The following is a 27,954-nucleotide window of genomic DNA, read 5'->3' as shown; positions in this document are numbered from 1 at the left end:
TTAAAACTTATAAATACACATTCATTTGCCTTCCTTTGTTTGTCAGTATGTTTTACAGAGGGAATGGTGAATGTTGTCTGCATTGTGGGGCCCCAAATTAAAATGTTATGTAGAGTCAAAAGCACTGGAAGACATTTACTTTGGTTTCAGGAGACACTTAAACATTGGCTAGTTAGCACCAGATTTCTTTAAAGCAAAATCCTTCTATAGGTTTAAAAAAAAAAAACTCTGATCACTTATCCCATGTCCAGAAAATACTTCTCCAGTTCAATGTGATGCTTTTGGCTATAGTGCTTTGGGGTTCTGATGGTGACCGTTCTTGGCATTTTGGTGTTACGTTGGGTAAGCTTTTTGCTTGTCTCCTGTAGCCTAATTTAGCATTCTTCCTCCCTTCCCACCTTCCGTCCATTCATCCCTCCGTCATCCTTTCCTTCCTTTAGTAGTATTCTATCCTTTACGAAACTCAGAATGTTTTCCAGTACTGGGGGCTCTTTCCCTAATTCCGCATGCATAGCTTTTGAAACTTGGCTGCACTCTCCTCACTTGCAGGAGCTCTGGGTATGAATAGGTTCTCAGAGTTAGTCTGCATCATCTTGCATGTGTGTTTATTTCAATGGGACAACAATGATGGATAAGGCTGAGGAAAGAAAAACTAGCATAGTACCAGGTACATAGTAGGCACTATACAAATAATTATTGAATGAAAATCTTCAGGTGTGATTTCTTCAGGTGTGAAATCTTCAGGTGTACTGTGTAGTCAGAGATTTTACCAGACCCTTTGATGCTAAATAAAAGTGAAACTGTATGGATAATCAGTTGGAAATAGGAGTAGAAGAGAAGAGACCAGTTGGTTGGTATTTATCTACAAGCACTTGAAAATCAATTTTAAGATGGTTGATGAAGCAGAAGAGTTGGTCAAATAGCATAAAAAGGTGAATTATTTTTTAAAATATTTTGCTTATTTACTTTTTAGAACAGGGAAGGGAGGGAAATCGAGAAACATTAATGTGTGTTTGCCTACTGGGGACCTGGCCTGCAACCCAAGCGTGTGCCCTCAACTGGGAATTGAACCAGTGACCCTTTGATTTGCAGGCCAGCACTCAGTCCAGTGAGCCACACCAGCCGGGGCAAAAAAAGGTGAATTATTTAAGCGTGACAATTGTCAATTGTTAATGTTGAGACACAGACTGGCATTTAGCCTGGTATTTCTCAACCATTTTTTTTCCATTATTGTCCCACTAAGGAGCCTTTCTTAGATATTTTTTCCCCTTAATCTCCACCTCCTCCCCCAAATTCTAATATTACAGATGTACTATGTATTTGCTTAGGCATCGTGGCCCTTTGGAAGTCACACCTATTATATATAATATCTTAAGACTCTTTTTTGTCTCCGTCCTCCCTCCACAGCCCTCTACTCCCAAATTCGCCTTCTTGGAAGCCACCTTGTCCTCATGGAGAATGCATGATTTAGCCCTAATTAGCAATTAGTAACATGCATTATAGGAATTCATATGGTCTTCTGGGGTACAGTGTCAGTGTGTAAAGGTGTCTATTCTAGCATGTTAACATTCTTTGCAGGTGTCTGATAAAAAACATGCAGAGCAGATAAGCTGACATAAACTATAAATAACATCTGTATAAAGTCTTAAAATAGTTTGTGGTTCATCACTGAGTAGTTTTCTTACTAACATTTAAATTAATGTGCGGAACACAATAGATTAATACTGAGGAAGCTTTTGCTATAGTATATAGATAAGTTTGTGAAGGTGTTGGTGTACTTAACCACTGTTAATGATTTGGCTTAGTTATGTTTTCAGTTAAATTTTGATGAAAAGAGGCAACACGGTGAAGTGGAAAGCATGGTGGATTAGATATCAGAAGATTTAAGTTCTAGTATAATAAAGGATTATTCCAAGCCCTTTGAGTGCTGATTAAGAACAATGTAACAATAGCCAGAGGGGAGTGGGGAGGGGATAGTGGGGAGAGGGGTCTACAGGAGCTACTATAAAGGACACAAGGACAAAATCAAGGGGGAGGGTAGAGGTGGGGGAGGGAGGTGGGATTGGCTGGGGTGGGTGGGGTGGAGGGATGGGGAGAAAATGCAGACAATTGTAACTGAATAACAATAAAAAATAATTTTAAAAAAAAGAAGTGAATACCAGTAGAAGATTAGAAGTGGGAGTGAAAGAAAGGGGAAAGATGAGCCAGCACAGAAGAGTGACTTTAGGTAGGTCATTTTTGCTTCTCTTTTACTTCTTTAATTTAAAAAATGAATAAATTCAGGGTGACTATTACCATTTAAGATTATTTAACTTTTTTTTTAATTTTAATTTTTTATTGTTATTCAGTTACAGTTGTGTGCCTTTTCTCCCCATCCCTCCACCCCACCCCAGGAGATTATTTGACTATTAAAGGGGTCATTTGGTTTATTGTTTGTTGTTTAATAACATGTTCTCCTAGTGTATTTGAAATAGAATTAATTTGCCAAGCAACTTTTTTGGTAACAAATCTATTTATACTCAATTTCATATACCTATAAATCTCAGATTTCACACTTCTTTCCATTATAACATAAAGGGAATCAAGGCTTTTTAAAAAAAACCTCTCCATTTCAGGTACATACTCTGAAGATCTGAAGAAGTACAGAGAAGTCTTTCCAGATAACGTTGACCAGCTTTTTTTTCTTTTTAAACATTTAAAAGAAAAATTTATTTTAGAGAGAGGGGAAGAGAGAGAGAAAGAGGGAGAGAAACATTGATGTGTGAGAAAAACATCAATCCGCTGCCTTCTATACACTCCCTGACCAGCTCCGAGTGCACAACCCAGGCATGTGCCCAGACTGGGAATCTAACCAGCAACCTTTAGGTGTATGAGATGAGGTGACGCTCCGCTCCGGCCAGGGCCAGGTGGTTTTTGGGTTTTTTTTAAAGTAACAAATGACTCCAGGAATTTCTTTTGTAAGACCAAAACAATTTTACACAAGATTCTGTTTAAATATAAGGCTATGTAATTACCATCTCTATTCTTACCTTATTCAGGCATGTCTCAAAGTCTAAGCTCATCTAGTTACTGAGCCTTCCTTTTTTTGCAGTAGATAAATATATACATTCTATACTTTTTACTTCAAGAAAAAAACCCCAGCCTTTTGTAGCCTCACCTCTTCTACCTGTTGGGGGGTGACCATAGATCTTGGTTGCCCCAGATAATCTCAGTTTACTCCAGTGTGTTTATGGCTCCCTTTTACTTTGCAGGAAAACTGCAGTTTAGATGGTCAGTTATGTGTAAAATTATTCCTATATCTTCCCCCTTCACCAGGAAACCTTTCTAAATAGCATATACTTACTATCTTTACTTTCTCAGCTCTTTTCCTTTGATCAGTTGCTATTGTTTTTTTTACCACCCCCACTGCACATCTCCACTAAAATGGTTCTTGCAAGAGTACCAAAGATCACCACATTGATAAATCCCATAGATACTTGTAATTTTTATAAATTTTGACCTTTGTACAGCCTTTGGCACTGTGCACTATTCTTTTTTTTCAAATCCTTGACTTTTGAAATGACATTTTACCATCGGTTTTCTCTTTTGTCTCTGGTGGGCTGTCCTTACTGATCTTCCCCAGCTTTTTTCTGTCCTTAAAATATTGCTGTCCTAAAATTCTACTTTATTGATCCTTCACTTTCCTTTTTCTTTTCAATTAATATGTTCTCCCTGAATGATATAATGACCAACTATGTGTCAGTAACTCCTGTGTCTAGAATTCTAGTCTCAGCCTTTCTCCTGAGCTCTAGACCAGTTTTTTTCATCAGTCTGTTGGAAATCTTTTTGCAGTTTTCCCAGGCCCCTTGAACTCAACCTATTAACACTTTTATTCCAGACTTTCTCCCCCCAACCCCCACCTTGGTTAATGATACTTGTTTGAATCAAATCTGAAAACAGAGAGTTAGCCTTTCTCTTCCCTCATTCCTTATATCCAGTCTCCCAGGTTCTATCTATCTCCTAAATACCACCGAGCTCTGTCCTTTTCTTTCTATCTTCAGTGCTGTTCCTTTTTCAGATTATAACTTATTCTTACCTCCAGACCTCCCTCTCTAGTCAGTTCTCCAAGTTTCTGTCAATGTGGTTTTCTAAAGTACACAAATGATCTTGCAGCTATTGTTAAATTCCCTTGTTTACTCATTGCCTAACTGACGAGGTTCTGATGTGTTTGTGTAAAATGTTTCTGAATGTTGATATGGCCCAGCCTGACTCTGTAGCTGTGTTTGTTTCTTCGCTGCACACTCATGAGCTAGAGTCCCTAAGAATTATGGCACATGCGATTTTCTTCTTTGAGGGAAGAGAATGCCTTTCTTCCCCACTTGCCACTGATAAGCTTTAGGTATTTAAGTAGAACTTCCTACTTTTTAAAAATTAAAAAAAATTTTTTATTGCTGATCTATCAGTAATACTCCAAAAGCACACTACCTGGAATTGAAACCCAGCTTTGCCACTAACAAGTAGCATGTTATTTTGGGCAGGTTACTTAATCTTTCTATGCTTTAGTTTTATCATATGTAAAATAGGAATAGGGTTGTTGTGAAGATCAAGTGAATTAATGTTGTTGTAAAGATTAAGTGAATTGACATCTGTAATGCCTTTATAACTGTAGCTGGTTTACAATTTATAAGTGTTAGCTGTTATTTATTGTATATTGTTCTTTAGTGAGTCCTTACCTCACCTACCTATGCAGAGTTCTTGTGAAGGTTGTTAAATTTTCCTCAGTCACAGACTATGTTGCATTGCTGACAAATTGTTTATCTGTCTTCCTGTTAGACTGTGAGCTTTTTCATGGTGTAGTCATATTTTTATTTTCATGCTTAGTGACTGCTTTCAAATCAGTGAATGAATCCATAGATAAAGAATGTGACAACAGATAGAGTCTCAGTATCCGGCATTGTGTTTTGAGTATGGTAAATATTTAATTAATCTCTGTTTTAATGAGGTATCTACAATGTAAATATGTGATTTGGTTACATAGAGTGTTATCTTTTCCATACAATACTCTCCTTTTAAACTTGAGCTACAATATATGTAAAATGCAGACATTTTAAGTGTATAATTTGATTAACTTTGGAAACCATATACACCTATTTAACTAGAAACCAATAAAGATGTAGAACAGTTCAGTCACTTCATAAAGTTCCTTCATACACTTTTCTAGTCCATTCACCTCACATTGCACCCGTGGCCAACCATTGTTTTGATTCTCACCATAGGTTAGTTTTATCTGTTCTAGAACTGCATATAAATGGAATTAGCAATCTGAATGCTTTGTGTCTGATTTTTTTACTCAACAATGTTTTGGAGTTCATCTGTGATTTTCTGTGATCAGTAGTTCATTCCTTGTTATTTCTGAGTAGTATTTCAATATAGAATGTGTCATAGTTTATTTATTCTCCCATTGATGGTCACTTGGGATGTTCCTCATTTTTTGCTTCTTTAAATAAAGCTGCAAAGAATATTTTTGTGAAAGTCTTTGTGAACGTACATTCTCATTTCTGTTGAATATGTACCTATGAGAATTGTTGGGTTATGGCTACCAAATAATTTTCCAAAATGCTTGTACCCCTTTACACTCCTACCAACAATGTATGAGAGTTTCAAATGCTTTATATTCTTGCCAGCAATTGGCGTTATTAGTCCTTTTAATTTTAGCCCATTTAATGGTTGTGGAGGGTTTTACTTTGTGTTTCTCTGATGATTAATACTGTTAGCATCTTTTCCATGTGCTTTGTTCATTCATCACTCATATATCTCCTTATGTGAAATGACCAAGTATTTTGCCTATTTTAAAAAGGATTTTTTTATCTTATTGCTTTGTAAGAGTTCTTTGTAGGCTGTTTATAAGTTCTTTGTCAGTTATATACATTGCTTATAGTCTTCCAGTTATAGCTGGCCTTAAAGAAAATACTGTCTTTTTATGTGCAGTTTTAAATTTTGATGAAGTCCAATTTATCAACCTTTTTCTTTTATGTTTAGTAACTTTTGTGTCTTGTTTAAGAAATCTTTGTGTACCCTTTGTTGCATAGATGTTCTTCTATGTTTCTTTCAACAAACTTCATAATTTTAGCTTTTACATGCAGTGTTATTTGGAAATGTTTAAACTTGGGAGAAAAGCATTCTAAGGTTTTTATTATTGTTGTGATAAATTTCACATACTATGAAATTCACTCTTTAAAAGGGTGTACAATTCAATGTTTTTTTCTTTTAGTTATGGTCACAAAGTTGTGCAGCCTTCACCACTTTCTAATTCCAGAACATTTCATCACCTCATAAAGAAAAGAAACCCTGTACACACTGCAGTCATCCCCCCTCTCACTCCCGCCCTCCTCCCATCTTGGACAACCACTGATTTACCTTTTGTTACAATGGGCAGGTCATATAAATGGAACCACAAAATATGTAGCCTTTTCTGTTCAGCTTCTTTCAGTTAAGGCAGTAGTCCCCAACCTTTTTGGCACCAGGGGCCAGCTTTGTGAAAGACAGTTTTTCCACGGACTGGGGTGGATTGTTGGGGGGAAACAGGTGGCAGAGCTCAGGCGGTAATGTAGGTGGTGTCAAGGGATGGGTAGGAGGGACATTGGGGACCTCTGACTTAAGGCATAATGTTTTAAGGTTCATCCGTGTTGTAGCCTGTAGTCTTTAAATAGGCAAATAATGTTCCATTTTATGGTTATACCACATTTTGTTTATTCATTCATTAGTTGACAGACATGCTTTTTTAAGTTTTTTAAGAAAGTTTGTTTTATTTTCTCAGGTTGTGGGATATTACTGTTCACTCCATGTACTCATGAAATATTTATTTAGTGCCTGTAGTGTTACCTTTGCTTGGGGATATGTAGTTTTACTTTTTAATGTGTTTGAGACTTCGGATTCAGAGATGAATAAACTTTGTCCTCAGGTAGCTTTATTTCTAAAGGAATAAACAGGCATGTAAACAGACAAATTACAGTACAATGTGGAAATACGATTAGCTTTATAACCTAACGTACGTGTAATCTCAGAAGTCAGCAACTAACTGTACTGGAGGAATTTGTGGAGGCTTCCAAGGAGGTGACATTTGAGCTAGATCTTTCAGAATGAATAGTTTGCCAAGGTGATTGAGGATATTTCAGATAGAAGTTTGTACCAAGGCACGAAACTGGGAGTAGTCTGGTATATCCTGGCACCTTTGAGATGATCATCACCAGTGTGAGATATCACGGGTGACATGAAATAATTCTGGAAAGGCAGTGATTCAGGGCCAGATTTTGAATGTCTTTACAGTTAAGCAAAGGAATTTGTATTTTATTCTTTGGGTGTCTTGGGGTTTGGATGAATGAAATGGGGATCTGCTTATTCAAGATCTGTTGGAAGACCTCACATATAGCAAAATCCAACTTTTCATCTCTTCAGAGGTTTGTCCATATAGACACTTAAAAAAATTAATATACCACTCCCACTTCCATACTACCCACCAATTGCCACACCTCTATCTGTTATAGTCTGTTGATTTCCTGTTTTGATTTATTTTATCTGCTGCTTACCTGAAATTATCATGTTTGTTTATTTCTTTGCTTAGCTATTGCTGTCTCTTTGCTTCCAGAGCAGGTTTTTTCTCATCTCACCCTAACCAATGTTTGGCACATAGTAGGCACATATCTATATTAAATGAATGAATGAACTGTTCTACTTCTTATATCTTAAACTCTAGTATTCTGCCCTGTGATTATAGTCTCCTATTCCTTATATCTTTCCCTCCCCACTGTTTTCTTCATGTTATTTCAGTACTTTGACCACACTGCCTCCATTTTCTTCAACTTGGCTAGCCTCCAATCTTCTCTGTCTTCCCTAACGAGCTTAGATTCCACTCTCCATCATTCCAGCTGTTTTCTTGTCAGTCTTCTGCTCTGTCCCCCTATCCCTCCACTTTTGTTTTGTTCCATCTACCTATCCAAATCCTTACTTGGGCTCAGTCTGATCCAAATTCAAGCACCTACGTGTTTGCTGGAGAAAATGACCTGTTTAGTTTGTGGCTGGTAAATAGTCGTGGTTTTCAACCTCATGTAGATTTCCAGCATTTCCCAGAAATCTTAGGTTTCCTAGTTAACATTTTCTTTCTCACAGCAAACACTGTTTACTCTCTGTTGTTCTCACATTTTACCTTTTCTTCTTCTTCTTTTTCTTCTTTTTTTTTTTAAGATTTCATTTATTCTTAGAGGAGAATGGAGGGAGAAAGAGAGGGAGAGGAGCATTGACATGTAAGAGAAACATTGGTTGCCTCTCACACATGCCCCACCCCGGGGACTGGCCCACAACTCAGGCATGTGCTCTGACCGGGAATTGAACCTGCGACCTTTCACTGTGAGAGATGGTGTCCAACCAGCTGACCCATCTCAGTCATGGCAACCTTTTCTTTCTTTCCTTTCTACTTTACAAAGGAAATAGGGCTCTTGGACATGAATTTACTCAGCTTTATCCTCCTGTCTACAAATCTTTCTGTACTCACGTCCATCTTCACTTCCTTTTCCCCCATTGTGGTGTAGTGTAGGGATTATCCTTTTTTCTGTTTGAGTCTAAACCATTCACCTGTGCTCTGTATCCTATCCTGCTCCACTCCCTCAGAAGCTTTGCTTTATCAGTCACCATCTCCCTTCCTCTTCACATTCTGTCATCAGTATGTAAACATGTTCAGATATGTCATTTTAAATAATAAAATAGCTGCCATTCTACTTCATGATTCCTTTTCTCTCTCCCTTTTTTTTGATAGTTGTTTAAAACTCTGTGTTTATGTTCCCATTCACTCTCTGTCCTCTGCATTCTGACCCCTGTACTCTTTGCTCCTTAGTCCTGTCCTTGCCACGGTCACCAGTGACTCCTTTGTAAAGTTTTGGTGCATGGCTTTTAGTGACTATCATGGCATTTCTTCCTCTAAAATGCTCTGTCTTGTTTTACATGAGACCACTCCCCTGATTATCATTTTTTGTCAGTCAGTTCTTTTCGTTTCTTTTGCATAAATCAAAGCACAGTTTTATGAAAAGCAGTTTAATGGAATGCAAATTAGTGTGGTATGAGGATGAATTTCTGTGGTTTAGCTTGAACGTCTAGGAGGGTCTTCCATCAGTTTCTAACACATGGGCATTTGCTAAGGATTAGACAGAAAATTAAAATTGTATTTACTGCCAAGAGTTTGGGATGAAGATTTTTTTTTTTGTAATCCTCACCTGAGGATATGCTTTTTATTGAGTTTAGAGAGAGAGGAAGAAAGGAAGATAGATAGGAAGATGGATTAGTTGCTTCCCATATGCCTTCTGATTGGGGCTCAAACCCACAACCTAGGTAGATACCCTGACTGGGAATTGAACCTGCAACCTTTTGGTATGTGGACAGTACTCCAACTAACTGAGCCACCTGGTCAGCGCTGAAATGAAGATGTTTTATGTTATTAGGTACAGGATGTTTAACCTGCGTCAATATTCTTTTTCTTTTTTTAAAGATTTTATTTGTTTACTTTTTAGAGAGAGGGAGAGAAACATCAGTGTATGGTTGCCTCTCATGTGCCCCCTACTGGGGACCTGGCTGGCAACTCAGGCATGTGCCCTGACTGGGAATCTAACTGGCGACCCTTTGGTTCAGTCTGGCAGCACTCAATCCACTGAGCCACACCAGCCAGGGCAGGTTCAGGTTTTCTTATGGAAATGAAGAAACCAAACCAAGAGCTGTGACAGATGGATTCAAAGGAATTGACCATTCATCTTAATGTAACTAATGACATCTCCTGGAATGGCAGTTCTCCTATTAGCAACTGTCCCATCATCAATTGTGGATTCAGTTCACCAAGCTAGTATTCATAGGTTACTGTTTTCTCTCTTTCCTTCTCCTCTCTATCCCTCTCACTATATTAATCTTTTTAATCGTGAAATAAATTCATTATAATAGTACATAAAACAAATGCAGTGGCTTTTTTTTTATGTAAAGTGAGTATCTATTAAGCACTATCTAGTCAAAATATAGAACATAGTGTCCCAGTCCACCTAGTAGGTCCCTTTCTGGTTACGCTTCCAATCCTCCCCTCCCCCTGCACTTTACTCCAGGCGGTAACCACTCGCCAAACTTTGAAGCCATCACTTCATTTTCCTTATAGTTTTAAAAACTATGCAACCCTAGATAAAACTTTACCTGATTTAAATGGAAAAATACAGTAGCTCTGTGTGTGCGTCAGTGTTTGTTTTTGCTTATAACTGGTGCTTATTGTCTTGTGTAGTATTCCATAGTCTGAATATACCATCATATATTTACTCATTCTTTTATTGATGAACACTGAAATTGTTTGAGTTTTCAACTGTTATGAAAAGTACTGCTATGAATATTCTTGTATAATATTAAATTTTTCTGAAATGGAATTGCTGGGGTCAACCGCAGTTTTACTAGATTTTGTCTATTTAGTATGTAGTTTAAAAGATTGTCTTTAAAGAGGTTGTGGTGATACTTACATCAGCTCTATATGAGAATTTGCACATTTGTGATTTGTTCATCATTTTTTCACTTGTTATTGTTTTATAGTTACTTAACTGCTTTTACTTAAACTGAAAACTATTACTGTTTTTGCATTTCCATATTAAAGAAACAGTAACAAAACTATTTAAAAATAAAGGCTTACTTTTATGCTGCTAGGGTCCATGCCATGAAATCCATATGTATTTTTGTGATATTAAATGTACTTAATATTTATGTACTTAATATTTAAAATTTACATTAGCTGTTTTTAGATTAATAATGGGATGATGAGTATATTTTATATACACTGAGTGATACTTGCCACAACTTTTATTATTACTTTTTAATCTAAAGTGTCATAGCTTATAAGTTTTCATCCCTAAACTAAATGGTTGTCTTTTATAAAAAGGTCTACTATATATTCTTTAGCAATAATACAATTGCTAAATTGTATTTTGGGTTTTGTTATATAGGCATTATTTCTAGAAATTGATGTGAAATATTTATTGAAAAACTCTAATGGATTTTTTTTTTTTTTTAGTTGGCCTTTGCCAGAGTTTGATCCAAGCCAGATTCGACTGATTGTATATCAAGACTGTGAAAGACGAGGGAGAAATGTCTTGTTTGACTCCAGTGTTAAGAGAAAAAATGAGGACATATCAGTATCGGTGAGCATCATTATTAACTTGGTTGAAATTTAATGTCATATATTTTAACTCAAGAGAGTGAGTAAAATTTTAATTGTGGTGTTTTGTTTGTTAGTGTAAAACATCTTTGCCATGCTTTTATAATTCAGAGCCCTGATTTTTAGATTTTTTTTAAAGGAAAAAAACACTCGCCTTATTTGTCATCAGTCTAATCCCACAGAACATTTTAGTTTGACATTTATTTCCTTATGTTGTATGTTGAGAAATATAACTAGAGCTACAGGGATACTTACAGAGGATCTAGTCCAAACCTCTCACCGTAACAGATGTGGGAAGTGTGATCTAGAGACGTGAAATTACTTATCTAAAATTATTTGTCTGAAGGTACAAAGCAAGTTAAATTTGTAGCCCTTGGCCTATCATATTTTCCCTACTCTACATTGATAGCAACAGCATCTATTCTGTTCACTTTCAGCATCATATTTTGAAATAAATGGCTAGTGTAGCAGTAGTATGTGGATATTCACTTGGTCAGCCAAGAAAACCTAGATGATTGTGGTTATCTTTGCTGCTGTTATTGCCATCATACTTCCTGGTATAAAGAATCAGTCCTGTCCTGGCTGGTGTGGCTCAGTGGATTGAGTGCCAGCCTGTAAAGCGAAAGGTCGCTGGTTTGATTCCTGGTCAGGGCACATGCCTGGGTTCTGGCCAGGTCCCTGGTTGGGGGTGTGTGAGAGGCAACCAATCCATGTACCTCTCACACATTGATGTGTCTCTTTCTCTCCCTCCCTTTGCCTCTTTCTAAAAGAAAGTAAATTTTAAAAAAACCAAAATGAGTCAGTCCTGTAATCTGGAAATGGAATCCTGGAATTATGTTTTCTTGCCTTTCCTAAACTGACGATTTTCACTAACATTTTAATAAACAACTAAAAAAAGAATACTTTAGGGCAGTCTTTACTACCAGTAGAATTGTCAGTTAAAGCAAAAAATATTTATTTTTTGAGACTTGGGAATTTGTAATTGAGATTTTATGATCTTAGAAAAAAATTGATACATTCACTGTAGTCTGTTTTATCTACAGCTACATCCACAGCATCTACTGCAGTGGCATATAATAGGTACATTTTTTAATTACTTTGATTGCCAAGTTTTACTATGTTCTTGTAATTACTAACATTTTCCAATTTTCTGGAGATTGTGGTTTTTTCAGATGTTTTGCCATTATCTAGACACTTTTTTCCAATCTGATAAAAAATCAGCATTGCAAGATGTTCTTGAAGTATTATTTATTTTTTTACATAACTATCTTCAGAGTACTAGGCGCTTGGAGATTTAGCAGTCTCTGTCTTCTTGGTGTCTGCAATTAGGCACCTTTTAGAGAAAGTAGACATTGAAGAAATACACAGATTGATAATTCCACATTGTGATTAAGTATTGGGTTGGGCAAAAAGTTTGTTTAGTTTTTTCCATAAAAACACATTTTTCATTTTCACCATAACTTTATTGATTTGAACATTTTGAGTATGTTGGTTATGTGTCATGTGATCTAATATTGATTGTTCTCAATTAATGTCTTGATTTGATTGCTATCAACTTCAACTGGTCCACCTTCCTGAAGCACAAAACTTCACAAACTACTTTTGACACATTCGATCAGTCACAGCACCTTCTCCATAACACTGCACAAATCTTTATTGTGTTTCAGTTATGTTTTTACCTTTCTTGAAATAATAAAGTATAATATGCCAAAAATGTTGTGTATCTTCTTCTGTCTTCAGTATTAAAATGGCTGCACAAAAATTCACCAGTTTTGATAAGTTTTTTAAAAATACATGCTGAAAGTATTATGCTAAGTGAAATAAGCCAGGTGGTAAAAGAAATACCATATGATCTCACCTTAACAGGAACCTAATCAACAAAATGAAAAAGCAAGCAAAATATAACCAAAGACACTGAAATTCAGAACAGGCTGACAGTGATCAGAAGGGAGAGGGGAGGGGGCATTACAGGGGAAAAAGGTGTGAAGGGTTTGCAGGAACAATTATAAAGGACACATGGACAATAATGGGGGGGTGGAGGCAGGGAGGGAGGTGGGGAAAGCTGGGGTGGTGGGGAGGGGTGGGGGGAAGAGACAGAGAACTATACTTGAACCACAATAAAAAAATGTTAAAATAAAAAAAAAATGAAAAATTTAAAAAATGCATGCTGATATGACAGCTGTCACAATACAATCTAACAAAATTATTTTGAATGAAATTAAAACCAACTAAATGCTACTAAGAGCCATCTATGGAAAAGAACAAATGAACTTTTTGGCCTACTCAATATTATGAACAAGACACATACAGTGCTTATGAGATTCCAGAGAAGAGAACCTAGTTTTCCTTATTTTGGGTATAGGGGTATTAAGAAAGGTCTCACTGAGGAAGTGAAATTCAAGCTGAGATCTGAAGAAATTGAGGGCATGGAATAGGAGATGAGTATACCTGGTAGTAGGACCAGCAATTGTAGTCCGAAAAGTGACCCAGGAGCCTGGTGAATTGAAGGAACTAAAAGGTGGCAAGTCTAGCTGGAATGATAGTAATTAGTATGTAAAGTAGCTAGGAGATGAAGCTGGAGCAAGATAGAGCAGGAACCAGAGTATTTAGGGCCTGAAATTTAGATTATATCCTGAAGGCAGAGGGCAGCTGTTAAAGGGATTTGGTTTACATTTCAAAAAAAATCAGTTTGGTAGAGAGCCTAGAAATAAAGTCACACAGATGTGATCAATTAGTGTATGATGAAAGAGCTAAGAATATATATTGGGGACAGTATCTTCAATAAATGGTGTTGGGACAACTGGACAGCCACATGCAAAAGAATGAAACTGGACTACTATCTAACACTATACATAACACTAACAAAATTCATTAAAGACTTAAATGTAAGACCTGAAACCTTGAAACTCCTAGAAGAAAATATAGGCAGCAAGCTCCTTGACATCAGTCTTGGCAATGATTTTTTGGATTTGACACAAAAAGCAAAGGCAACAAAAGCAAAAATCACCAAAGTGGAACTACATCAAACTAAAAAGGTTCTGCACAGCAAAAAAACCTGTCAACAAAATGAAAAGGCAACCTCTACTGGATGGGAGAAAACATTTTCAAATCATGTTAAGGGTTTAATATACAAAGAACTTATATAACTCAATAGCAAAAAAAAAAAATCCCACAGAATCTAATTTTAAAAATTGGGCAGAGGCTCTAAATAGACATGTTTCCAAAGGAGGCATACATATGGCCAACACATACATGAAAAGGTGGTCGAAAGCACTAATCACCAGGAAAATGCAAAGTAAAACCACAGTGAAATATCACCTCCTCTTAGCATGGTTGTTATAAAAAAGACAGGTGTTTACAAGGGTGTGACGGAAAAGGGAATCCTTGTGCACTGTTGGTGGGAATGTAAATTGGTGTAGCCACTATGGAAAACGGTAGGGAGGTTCCTCAAAAAACTGAAAATATAACTACCATATGAGCCAGCAATCCCACTTTTGAATACTTACGCAAAGAAAATAAAAACACTAATTTGGAAAGATAGGTGAATGCTATGTTCATTGCAGCATTTTTACAATAGCAAAGACATGGAATTGACTGAAGTGTCCATTGATGGATGAATAGATAAAGACAATGTGGTATATATGTACAGTGGAATATTATTCAGTCGTAAAATAGAATGAAATGTTGCTATTTGTAGCAACATGGATTGGCTTTGAGGACATTATGATAACTGAAATAAATGGGAATGAGAAAGACAAATATGTATAGTCTTACTTATATGTGGAATAAAAAAAACCTGAACCCATAAATGCAGAGAAGAGATAAGTGGTAGTTGGAGGTAGAAGTGAGAGGTGGGACAAATGGGTGAAGTGGGTCAGAATATACAAACTTCCAGTAGTAAAATAAGTCATGGATATATAATGAACAGCATGGTGATTATAGTTAATAATACTCTATTGTATATTTGAAAGTTGTTAAAAGCAGATCTTAAAAGTTCTCATCAGAAGAAAAAAATTTTTAACTATGCACAGTGATGGGTATTAACTAGACTTACTGTGGAGATCATTTCCCAATATATAAAAATATCTAAATATCATTATGCTTTATACCTGAAACTAATATATGTCAATTTTATCTCAATTTTTAAAAATGGTGAAAAAAATCACTTTGGCTGCTGTGTGGAGAATGGTTAGATGTAGAGGATAAAGGAGAAAGAAATGTGTGGTGAATCCAGCATTTTGGTTTGACTGTCTAGGTGGTGACATGCCAAAGAGTCACAGAATCGTATGGGTTAGCCAAAAAGTTCATTTGATCTTTTCTGTAAGATGGCTCTAGTGGTGCTAGTTGTCTTTAACTTCATTCAGAACAATTTTGTTAGATTGTGTTTTTTCAGCTGTCATATCACTGTGCATTTAAAAAAATTATCAAAATTGGTGAATTTTTGTGCAGCCATTTTAATATTGAAGATGGAAGAAAATAAGCAACATTTTCGGCATAATATGCTTTTATTATTTTAAGAAAGGGGAGAACAACAGAAACAAAAAAAGATTTGTGCAGTGTTATGGAGAAGGTGCTGTGACTGATCGAATGTGTCAAAAGTGGTTTGTGAGGTTTTGTGTTGGATATTTCTTGCTGGACAATGCTCCATGGTTGGGTGGACCAGTTGAAGTTGATAGCAATCAAATAGAGACATTAATTGAGAGCAATCAACGTTATATAATGTGGGAGATAGCTGACATACTCAAAAAGTTGAAATCAATAAAGTTATTGGTGAAAATGAAAAGTGTATCTTATTTTACAGGAAAAAACTAAGTGAACTTTTTGGCTAGCCCAATAGATGGTCAAGCAGACAGTTGAAAACTAAGGATGGTTGCAAAAGTGATACACATGTCTTTGTATTCATACTGCTGAACTGATAGGTTGACATTTATTGGTTAATCAATACTCTTTTGAATCCTTTATTTTCTTAATCCTCAGTTGAGGATATGTTTATTGATTTTAGAGAGAGGGAGGGAGGAAGAGAGAGACAGAGAGAGAAACATCGATTGGTAGCCTCCTGTAGGCGCCCCTACTGGGGATCGAACCCAAAACAGGTATGTGTCCTGACAGGGGATTGAACCCACAACCTTTTGGTGGATGGGATGATGCTCCAACCAACAAACAGAGCCACTCTGGCCAGGGCTCTTTTGATTACTTTTTAGCAAATATTTATTGAGGTTTTTCTTTGTGCTTGACAATGTTCCACTGAATTGCAGCATGTGACCTGTACTCTCTATCTAAACTAATGCTGTTCATCGTCTGTTTCTTCACATCCTTCCTTTTTTACGTTATTTTAAACAGCCTTGTGAGTCTTAGTTCATGCTGGTTTTTGAACCCATCCTGTCTACCCTTTCTGGGAATGGGGGTTCATTAGTCTCATTAGTTTTTTCTGCTGATGTCTTCTTTTTCCCCCTCAGTTAGGTTTTTTCCCCTTTACCTGCAAACATTCACAAGGCCTCAAGCCTCAAACCCAACACCAGCAAAATAGCCTCTTACTTTTTCCTTCACATGTGTGTTCTTCATTGTTTTCTGTTTGCCTCTTTCTCTCTTTGTCACTGTCAGTCTTCCTTCTCAGTGACTGTTGGGATGTCAGTCTGTCTCAGTATCTGTCAGGCTCTCCTCAGTGTAGCTTCCCAGTCTCTCTATCTCTTGTTATCTTCCTCCACTTCTCTAAGTCTCCTTTCTGTCTGTGTCTGAGTAGTAATTTGTCTACTGGCTCTAATCTCATACCAATCACTCATTCCTCAGTCCTCTGAAATTTTTCCACCAGCTTCCTTTTTCTTTCAAGTTTTCTCTAGACACATTCATCAGTGACCAGAAATCACTCCAGGCTCACTCATTTTGTGTGTCCTCATTCTACATGCCATCTTCCTAGGTGGATATCATCTTTCAGGGTTCATTTTATCAGAATTTTATGAATTCTTTTTGATTTCCTTTAGGCCTACTTCTTTTTTCTTCCATCTGAATTCTCATAATCCTTTGCTCATAGTCTTTTACACATGTCTATATATAACTATAATTGTGTATTTGTATTTATGTTTTTTACTAAGTTTTATTTTAGAAAGAAAGAAGGGGAAAAGAGAGAAACACCGATTTGTTGTTCCACTTATTTATGCATTCATTGGTTGATTCTTGTATGTGCCCTGACTGGTTATCAAACCCGCAACCTTGATGTATCTGGACGGTGCTCTACTGAGCAAGCTGGCCACAGATTGTGTATTTGTTGTTGGACTGGGTAAAAAAACAAAGTAAAAAATTCCTTTGTTATCCACCTTTGTTTCCTAAACTGCACACTGCCTGTCATGTGTTAAGTACTCAGCACATACTTTGATCAGTTTCAATTACAGTTAAGAAGTGTATTATCAAAATCTTATAAATACTTTTGTGAAGATTTCATATGTTTCTTTGAATACTACAGAACACATTCAAATACTATTCTTGCCTCTAACTTGCAAGCTGTTTGATCTTTAAGTGATTTTTTTTTCATTTTTACTGTACTTATACCTTTGGAACATCAAATCATGTGGGTTCTGCATAGGCAAAGAATGACTGTGTGATATAAATTTTAAACTTCTTACACAAAATTTTGGGTCCACATGTAATGCTGAGATAGTTTAGGCGTTAGCAACTTGCTTTTGTTGCCTTGTCTGTACACAGCAACATTCTACTTAGATATGGTAAATAGTGAAATCACATCTCATGTTCTTCCTTTTTCTTAGTTTAAAACAATCTGCAAGAGAGAACAAAGATTATAAATGCTAATTTGGCCATATAATTTACCAAAATTTTTATTGAGAAGAAATTCTATCTTAATATTGAGAAAATAATGTCATCATCAGTTATAAATGGAGAGCCAAACTTCCATAGACTGCTATAGGAGCTTCTATATAAAAGTTAATACACAGAAATCAGTAAGTCAATAGATACAAATAACTTGGAATTAAAAGATATAAAGGAAAACAAGACTTCATTTAAAATAGCCATTTAAAGATATCTATGCATAATCTTAACAAAACTTATGTATTTAGAACTTTAAAGGTCGTCTCAAGTACATAAACGCTTACCTGAGCAAATGGGAAGGCAAAATATCTTCTTGAGTGTAATATTCACTGTCATAAAGTTTTCTATTTTCTTTAAGTGGCTTTGTGAAATATTTTTATTTAAATAAAAATGCCAACTTTATTTTATTTGTGGAGGTGGTGTGTGGAACTTGATAGCTGATTTTAAAATTCAAATGGAAAACATTTGCAATAACTGGTTGGAAAACAGAAAAAGAAGGGCAGTGTAGATGAGCTGGCCTTACCAGATTAAAAAATATACAGTAAAGTCTAAATAATTAAAACAGTGTGTCACATAGACAGTTACACTAGTGGACCGAAATACAAGGTCAGAAATAGATCCAAATACATGGAGAAATTTAGTATTCAGCAAATGTGCATCATCTTAAATCACTAAGGTTAAGAGTAGTAAGTGGTATTGAGATAATTAGAAAGCCATTGAGAAGAAAGATAAATTTGGATTCATATCTAAAGTGTATCAAACATTTAAATGTAAAATAAAACTATAATACCACAAATGAAAACATGAGTTATTTAAATCCAGAGGCCAAAAAGTAAAAGACGAATATATTTGACAATCAAATGAAAAAAACCCCAAAACCTTGTGTGGTAAACAAAATAAAGCAAAAGCAAACAAAAAAGAAAACAACATGATAAGGAAAGTTAAGATACACATGATACCTGGGGGGGGGGGGGGTCTGTTACAATATATAAAGCCAAGTGGCAATCTTCCTACATAAAGAGTTCCTAGAAATCAGGACAGGAGAACCACTTAGTACAAAATTGGGTAAAAGATGAGTTCAGAGAGTTCACATAATAAAGATTCACTACACATTTAATATAGTTATTACTCTCAGTTGTAGTAAAGGAATTGAAAAAATTACACTATGATTTTAGTTCTTTCCTTTTAAAGTGGCGAAAACCCAAACATTCAGTGACAGCATTTTGCTCTTAGAGTTAGTGAGTGAAATGGTACAGCCTCCATGGGAGGTAATCTGAGATACTCCAAAATTATCTATGTTTATGTCTTGATGCAGTAGTGTTATCCACAGTGTCATTCATTAATAGGTGACTGGTTAAATAAAGTATGATTTTTTTAGTTTATATTTAATGAGAATGTGTGGGGTGGGAAATAGGATAGTTGAAGAAGGTGGGAACTTAAAGTTCTTTTTGCATAATTTTTTCTATTGTTTCACTTTTGAATCATATAATACGTTAGTTATATACTACTTAAATTTTTGAAAAGTTGACAGAACAAGAAAAAAAGTTGAATATTCATGTGAAAGACTTATAAACTGAGAAATACTGTACTAAGTCCCAGTTATTTATTTGAATTTCATTTGTGAGACCAAGTCAGGAACATGGATTATAATATGTGTCCAGGTTATGTGTCTGGGTTAAAGATTTTAATCCCCCATGCCTGCCTTTCTCCCACCCTTCTCACCTTTCTAAATAATTCAGTCCTAAAACCAGTAGATAGGGCTGAACACTAATGTCAGTTGGTGGAGGCTTGGTGGACCAGAGCAGAGTATCAAGAGCCCAGGTAGTTTGAGGAGGCATCTGCATAAGATTTTGGCTAACACAGGTTATCAGGGCCCAAGTTGGATGAGGAGGACATCCATCCTGGTATCATCATGCAGGTGAGGGAGTGACAGGGGAAATGAGATACTGGTTTCATACAAGGGAGTCGATAAAATAAATATATGTTAAGGACAATGAGAGGCATGTTTTTCTCAATGTTAGAGAAGGGAGTTATAAAGGGGAGAAAACTAGAAGAACCCTGTGGATTGGAATAGGAGATATTGGTATGCACTTATATTTTTATGTATATGCATACACACATATATATACACAACACAATAAATGTAGATGGAAGCTTGTGTGTGTGTGTATGGAGACACATATACTCTCTAGCTCCACCCACTGAGAGGGTATAGGAACGAGACCCAAATGTAACAGGCATACTTAGCATCTAGATCTTGTCTGAAAGTCCATTCTCTGTTGAAAGGAACCAGAACTCCTTGGAGAACTTGATTGGTCCTTGGGCTGGGACAAGGAAAGAAAAGATGAGCCTGGTTAAACTTTGTGTTAAAAGTATAAAGAATGATGGGAATGGGTCAAAAGGACATAGAAACCAGCTTGAAGGGGCTCTCACTTGAAGGGTAAAGTCAGGAAAACTTCAGCATAAAAGCAAATAATGATAGAAGATTACAACTCATTGAATAAAATAGGAAAATAGAAGTGATGTAAATAAATTGAAAGTTTGATGAGAAACAGTATATTTGGAGTATATAAACAGCATGTAGTTTTATAATTACCATGACCAAAATATTAATTACAAAGGAAAAAATATTTCTTCTCAGTGAAGATGTTTCGTAGGCATAATCATATGATCATCAAATATCAAGACTGTCATCACTGTCGAACAAATCAGAATCATATGCTTCATGGTAAGATTCAATGAGAACAACACTGTTACTCATGAGGTACTACATTCCAGGAGGTATAGCCTGAATCTTACAAGGAATCATCTGACAAATTCAGTCTGCAAAACTGCATTATAATCTATCCTCAAAAGTGTCAAGGTCATGAAAGGTAAAGAGAGACTGAAAACTTTCTCACACTGAAGAAGGCTAAAACAATATAACAAATTAATGCAGGATTATAAACGTAGAGAAAGAATGAAAATTATAATCCATTTATAAAACTTTTTCTTAAGGAAGTGATGTTTATAAATTATTTCTTATGCTTAAGTAGGGTGTTGTTAGTTATTGTGGATTAAAAATATTGTATCATTTCCTTTAGGAATAAAAGTAAAAAAGTAAGATAAGAAAACCAAACCCTTTTTGCCCTATAGTTCTGCTCATGGAAGGCCTATGTCTACCTGAGGGTTGGTGACTGTCCCGTCCCCAGTCCCCTCACTAGACCATCTTCCACTAGAGTTGTTTGGTTTCCAGAAAAGTCACAACTTCAAAATAGGAAAGAGAAAAGATATTGGACAGCTGTGAAGTTGGTAGGAGAAGGGTGAATGTGTGTATGTGTACATGTACACACGTGCTCTTGTGTATGCCTCTGTGCATGCTTTTTATGCTCCAGTCCTGGAAGTGATGTGTGTATGTTTCTTTTCTCTCTCTATCACGTTACTTCTTGTTTCAGAGATTGGACCTATATAGGTCCCTCAGCTTGGAATGTCTTTCTAGCCCTCCCCATCTTTCTTTTTCACCTTAACTCCTATGCCTTTTTTTTTTTTTTTTTAAATAGTCACGGTGTAAACAATCAAGGGAAATTTCCTTGAACTCTCTTGACTAAGTTAAGTCCTCTCTTGGATAATTGATTTAAACATCGTTGTTCTTTGACCTCTCATTTGTAAAATGGGGTTAATAATAGGACCAACTTTGTAGAGTTGTGAGGAATAAAAGAGTAAAATCTATGTAAAACAGAATAAATAGTACATGACCAGAAAGTAAATGCCTATGAGTTAGATGAGTTGACATCATTATTAATTACTTTTAAAAAATATATTTGAAATATATATCATTTTATATATTTCTCTAAGTATTTGTTAAGTATTTCTTTTCCCAATTAGATTGTTGGTTCCATGAGGAAAAGGACTGTGTCTTTTTATTCACCTTGTTCCCTAGTGCTTGGTACTCAGATGCTTTTGTTAACAGATAAATTGGTGGTTTGCGGTAGTGGATCTTAAGGACCAACTGGATTTTGATTCTATGTATATTACAGACTTACCAGGTCTTGTAATTTTGGTGAAGTGACTTAACTTCTCTGAACTTCAGGTTTCTCATTAGTAAAATTGGGTTGTAATATCTACCTCACTGAGTATTATAGAAAATATACTTAAAGCCCTAGCATTTTGTTGGTGATCAATAAGTTGTGAAGTTGTTAAGATGTTGCCAACAATATCAATACTGAAAATACCAATATTTTTAGTGAGTGTTTAAATGAAATACTGTAAATGAAATATATCTAGTGAAGTTCCTGACCTCGGGAGTAGGGATTCAGTTATGTTAGCCCCTGCTTTAACTTTTTTCTAATAATATTTATAAATACATATCAGTAAGAGTATGCTGGTTGTAGACACTGTATAGGGTACTTTATTTATTTATTTATTTATAAGTATATAATGACAGACGCACACAAACGCATACATACTCCTTAAAGTGTTATAAATAACCTATCCATTAGGTAGGGTTTTTCTCCCCATTAGACAGATAAGGCTTAGAGAGGTCACGTAACTTGTCCAAGGAGCCAGGATTTAAATTCAGTCTATTTTGTTTTAAAGCCTTTGTTTTTATTTTACCACACTCTGTCCTTACACTTTTGATTAGAGATGATTTGGAATTACCAGATGCTCTCTTTTACAATGCCTTTGGTCTTCCAAAAATTGTGATGTTAGTCAGATTACTTCTTCTGAAATCTTACTGAGGTTTGTTTCATGGAAGAGTAAGAAAGCACTGGAGTGCTTTCAGGAGGATTATCACAGGCTTTGGTGGATCGTAACTTTGGTAGTTGTGAGCAGTGAAAGCTCAGTCTGTTGGGGAGGGAGAGGAGAGCAAGAGGAATAAAGAAAAACAAATAGAAATATGTTCTTCTTCCATACTAGACTACACAACCTCCTCATCCTAAGGTTAGCTCTTACTAAAAATGTAATTGTTTAATACATTTTCACTTCAAAAGGTTAAACTTATTATGTATGTACATACAAGGTCTGTCCAGAAGGTATCCAGCCACGCACTATGAAAAACAAGAGACATTTATTGAAGTTACAAGATAAAAGAATCATTGTATAGAGGACAGGGACGCCTCTGTCCCCTTCAAAGTTAGCACCTTGGGACCACACACATTTCTCCCAGTCACCATCAGCTCTCCCATTGTATTTTCCTGAATCTCATCAATGGTCTGAAATCTCTTCCCTTTCAAAGATGACTTTAGTTTTGGGAAAAGCCAGAAGTCGCAGGGCACCAAATCTGGACTGTAGGGTAGCTAAGTCACCTGGGTGATGTGATGTTTCACCAAAAACCTCAGCACTAGATGTGATGCATGAGCAGGCACATTGTGGTGACAAAGCTGCCAATCATCAGTTGCCCATAGCTGCAGCTTTCTGAATCAGTTGTTCTACTCACTCAGTCATTTTGAATGCTGTGGCCACACAGTACACATGCTCACTCAATGGTGTCTACCGCCCCCACTGACTAGTATAGTGAAGTCATCATTGTTCATGCATCGCCATTCCAGTCCTCTCTCCTTGGCTGCCAGGTTATATTGATGTTATGCAAACCGTTCTCATAATATTAACAATGGTTGGACATTTTCCAGACAGACCTTGTACAGTAAAATATAAAGCTCTCATTTGCATTTGTGCATCTCTCCCCAGAAGTTGCTTTCCATAAAATGTTGCTTATATTCACTTGTAGTGGGAGTATTATATTTAAATGAATTAATAAGTATTTTTGAATTTCTCTGTTTTAATTTCTAATATGGGAAGATATTGATAGATACAGTTCACATAAACAAAAGGTCTTTGTGGTCCTCAATAATTTTTAAGGGCATAAAGGGGTTTTGAGGACAAATAATTTGAAAAGTGCTGCAGTGTATTTGTTAAATTGCTAGTAATTAACATCCACAGTAATACAGAAAAATCCCCATGATTCAGTATTGTTGGTGAGAAAAGTACAATATAGTCTTCACAAGGGTTATAGTTATGAGATGAAGAACCGAAAACATTATTGGAGAGAATATGGTAAAATGCAAATAGTCATTATATTAAGGTTATAGTATTTTGAATTATTTCATTCTTGATTTTTCAAAGGTTTTTATGCTATAATTAAATTTGTATATGGTGAAAAATCAGTTAAAATATGAATGGGGATAATGTTTCTATTTCAGAAACTCTGTAGTGATGCTCAAGTTAAAGTCTTTGGGAAGTGCTGCCAACTGAAACCTGGAGGAGACAGTTCTTCTTCTTTAGATAGTTCTATTACTTCATCTTCTGATGTGAAAGATCAGTGTCCTAAGTACCAGGTAAGAACACTGCTGTCATTTATTTATTCATTCCTTGATAAATATTTTCAGTATCTATGATATGTTGTGCACTATTCTAGGGACTGGGAATATAACATGGACTAGTTTTTACTCTCCTGGAGCTTACATTGTAGCTGGAGAGGCAGATAATTAAACAAGTAAGTTTATGCAATTCAATAAATCTTAGGATAGGGGAAGTACAGAGAACTATGAGCATTGGTAGCAGGAGTATTTTCTCCACCTTTTATTTCCCACTTCAGCTTTTTTGGGCTCCTGGAATCATTTCTTATTTTACATAAATACTTTTTAATTATTGAAATATGAAGATAAGTACTTGTAATTAGGTAATTGTGTTTGGATGGAAATTGGCCCTCATACCAAATGAGTGGGACAGTAGTAACTCTGAAATTATTAAAATCCAGATATTAGGAGGTATTACATAGTTCCTCCTGCCCTCCTCTATTCCTTCTTCACCTTCCTAATAGTGCTGATGCATACATACGTCATCATATGTATGCCAGTTTGGACATTTTCTAATTTGACCAACTGTGCAGGCTTGCCTTTCTTTCTAATATTATGCAGTAAAAAATGAATATTAGCAAATGCATTCAGATTTTAGGTACCGTGAAGCAGTGAGGGGTTGTAATCTCCTTTTGCATCAGAATCCCTAGAGATTTTCTTTTTTAAGGTACTGATTCTCAGTCATGCACCCATATATTCTGATAGGTTCAGTATGGTCCTGGAAATCTGCTTGTTTAGCAAGAAGGCATTTAATTATTGTAGGATATAGTCCACTACACTTGATAAAATGTGATTTCAGGTAACTAGAACATTAATTACCTTTGATTTACACAGATGATTATAGATTAGATTTTACTAATGAGTACTTGCAAAGAATTGACCTTTCAAATAAGGGCCTTTAAAAAATAAAGCATTAAAGGTAATAGCACTTTCTTAATTATGACCTTTATTATATAATAGATTATATTACATTAAAATATATGACATGCCATTGTCATCCATGATAACTATTTGGTATATATAAGATCAGGCAAAGTGTACCTTTAATAGCAAACTGTATGGTCTCATAAAATTGTAAACAGTAATTTATTTATTTTTACTTTTTATATAATACAATGTTTTTTTCCTCACCTGAGGACATTTTTTCACTGCTTTTAGAAAGAGAGTGTGGGTAAGGGGTGGGGGTGGAGAGAGAGACATGAGAGAGAAATATCGATTGATTGCCTTCTCATACACACTGCAACCAGGGATGGAACCAGCAACCTGACCAGGAATTGAACCTGTAACTCTTTTGTCTATGGGATGACGATCCAACCAACTGAGCCACATAGGCCAGGGAAACACTAATTCATTTTTATTGTCTTTTTTTTTCTGAGAAGTTTCCTATTTATATCAAAAACTTATAAATGCCTTAATATTTAAATTCTTGCATTATATAAGAAATAATAACTTTAGTCAAAATACAAATGGAGTTAGACACATGATAGCAAAAATGAGCTTGCAAAAGTCTCTCTCTTTTTTATTTTTTAAAAGATTTTACTTATTTTTATAGGATGGGAAGAGAGAAAGAGAAACATCCTTGTGTGAGAGAATAATCAATTGGTTGCCTCTCGCATGCTCCCAACCAGGGACCTGGCCTGTAACCCAGGCATATGCCCTGACCAGGAATTGAACTGGCAGCCTTTCGTTTTGCAGGCCAGCTCTCAACCCACTGAGCCACACCAGCCAGGGCAAGGCTCTCATTTCGGTCATTAGTAGAAGTAATTTAGTAGTAACTAAGAGTGGCATTGATCTTTTTAAAAAAAAAATTAAACTACTTGGTTATTTAAAAAAGTAGTTTTGCTCTGTTTCTAAAATGTTCTAGGTGCCCAAACCTTGGTGCTTTGAAATAGAATTTTTATCTTAACCTAGGTATATCAGAAGTGATTTTTTCTTTAAAAAATTAACTTTGTGCTCTGATTAGTGTGGCTTGGTTGGTTGGGTGTCGTCCCGCAAACTAAATAAAAAGCTGCCAGTTTGCTTCCTGGTCAGGGCACATGCCTGGGTGCTGGTTAAGTCCCCATGTTGGGGCCTGGGAGAAGCAACTGATCGATATTTCTCTCCTCCTCTCTCTCTCTCCTTCTCCCTCCCTCTAAAAATAAATAAATAAAATCTTTTTAAAACTTAGCTTTGTGTTTTTATTAAAGCAAGATTAAACTACAGCACTGAGAAAAAAAGGAATAATATATAAATTTGTATATATAAGAAGCTAAGAATAGTATGCATAATGAAATGGATTATTTGAGGATGTATTTAAAAAAAGGTGACAGAAATGTCAATATATAGATTTTTTAAATGAAGATAGTAAATAAGCAGAAGAGTCACATTATAAAAGAAAAATAGTGTGCAGATGTACTGTATTTTGCTGTGTATAATGCGCATATTTTTGCCCAAATTTTTCAGGGAAAAATAAGGATTTGCATTATACATGGGTAGTACTGATTCTGTATCTATATAAATGTTTTTAATTCTTTTATTTATGTTTATGCATTAAAAGTATAACTCTAGAAAGCAATAATGATATCTGTATGCAAAATAATACCCTTTATAATACAAAAACAAGTATCTAAATATAAATAAATGGAAAATTGAATTAAAAAGTTAAAACTAAAGATTTTTTCCTGAAAGTTTGGGCCAAAAATGTGGGTGCATATTATACAGAGGAGCACATTATACATGGCAAAATACGATATTCCTTGGTCTCCACTTATAAAATGGGGGTCCTATTGTTTTTATTGTTTCCATCAGAAGAATCTGTTAAGTATTTTTTAAAAGCTTCAAATTCTTGATTTTCCTCACTGGAATGGTTTTAAATGAAATTTGTGAGTAATCATCATTTGCTATCTTAGTTATTAATGTCATCTTCCTTACCAATTGTTTAAGTTTTGTATCAGTTAAGAATTGTTTTGGGACACCCTCTAAAACAGTGACATAAGGAAAGTAGGGATGATTTTCCTCACATGACAAGAAGTGTGGAGGTAGACCATCTAGGTATGGTAATATTGCTTTCAAGATAGCCAAGCCTCCCTTATCTTTCCACCTAGACAGAATTAATGTGTAATCATTGCCTTGTGCTCCTAAAACGGTGTCTTCATCTTCAGTGACTTCCATATTTCATTGACCAGTCCTATGTTGAATGCATACAAGTGAATGGTACTGATAGCTGCTACTCCAGCCATTAGTTTAACCCTTTGAATATAGAAACCAACCCCAAATCTCCTGTTTATAAAGGTGGCTCTGTAATGTAGTTTTTCTCAGTTGGGCACATCACTGCCCTGAAACAAATAGGACTTCACAATATAAGGAATATGATATTTGGTAGATAATTAGAGATATTTACCACAGTATCTACATAGTAACCAAATGGATGAGTTCAATTTTAACCTTTTACTGACTCCTATGAAGGTAGTTAAAGAGTAAAGAAAGGATTAACTTTCTGATCAGTTTGTTTTGTTTTCCTTTTTTTTTTTTTTAGCATTTTATTGAATTTATGGGGTGACATTGGTTAATGTGTAGGTTTCAGGTATACAATTCTACAGTACATCATGTGTATATTGTATT

The 27,954-nt window shown here is 35.6% G+C and overlaps 1 protein-coding gene across 2 annotated transcripts in view; it reads left to right on the top strand.

Moving 5' to 3' along the window:
* FNIP1 (folliculin interacting protein 1) overlaps positions 1–27,954 on the top strand; it is a 124,068-nt gene that overhangs the window by 36,171 nt on the left and 59,943 nt on the right. For both annotated transcript variants that reach the window (XM_024557092.3, XM_053912201.1), the window contains exons 2-3: positions 11,057–11,183; positions 24,199–24,333. In XM_024557092.3, the coding sequence (XP_024412860.2) occupies positions 11,057–11,183; positions 24,199–24,333 (262 nt within the window). The remainder of the gene's footprint in view (positions 1–11,056; positions 11,184–24,198; positions 24,334–27,954) is intronic.

The sequence above is a fragment of the Desmodus rotundus genome, chromosome 10, assembly GCF_022682495.2.
Source record: "Desmodus rotundus isolate HL8 chromosome 10, HLdesRot8A.1, whole genome shotgun sequence".
Lineage (NCBI taxonomy): Eukaryota > Metazoa > Chordata > Mammalia > Chiroptera > Phyllostomidae > Desmodus > Desmodus rotundus.
The sequence above is the reverse complement of the archived record's forward strand: the minus strand, read 5'-3'. Positions and strand labels throughout refer to the sequence as shown.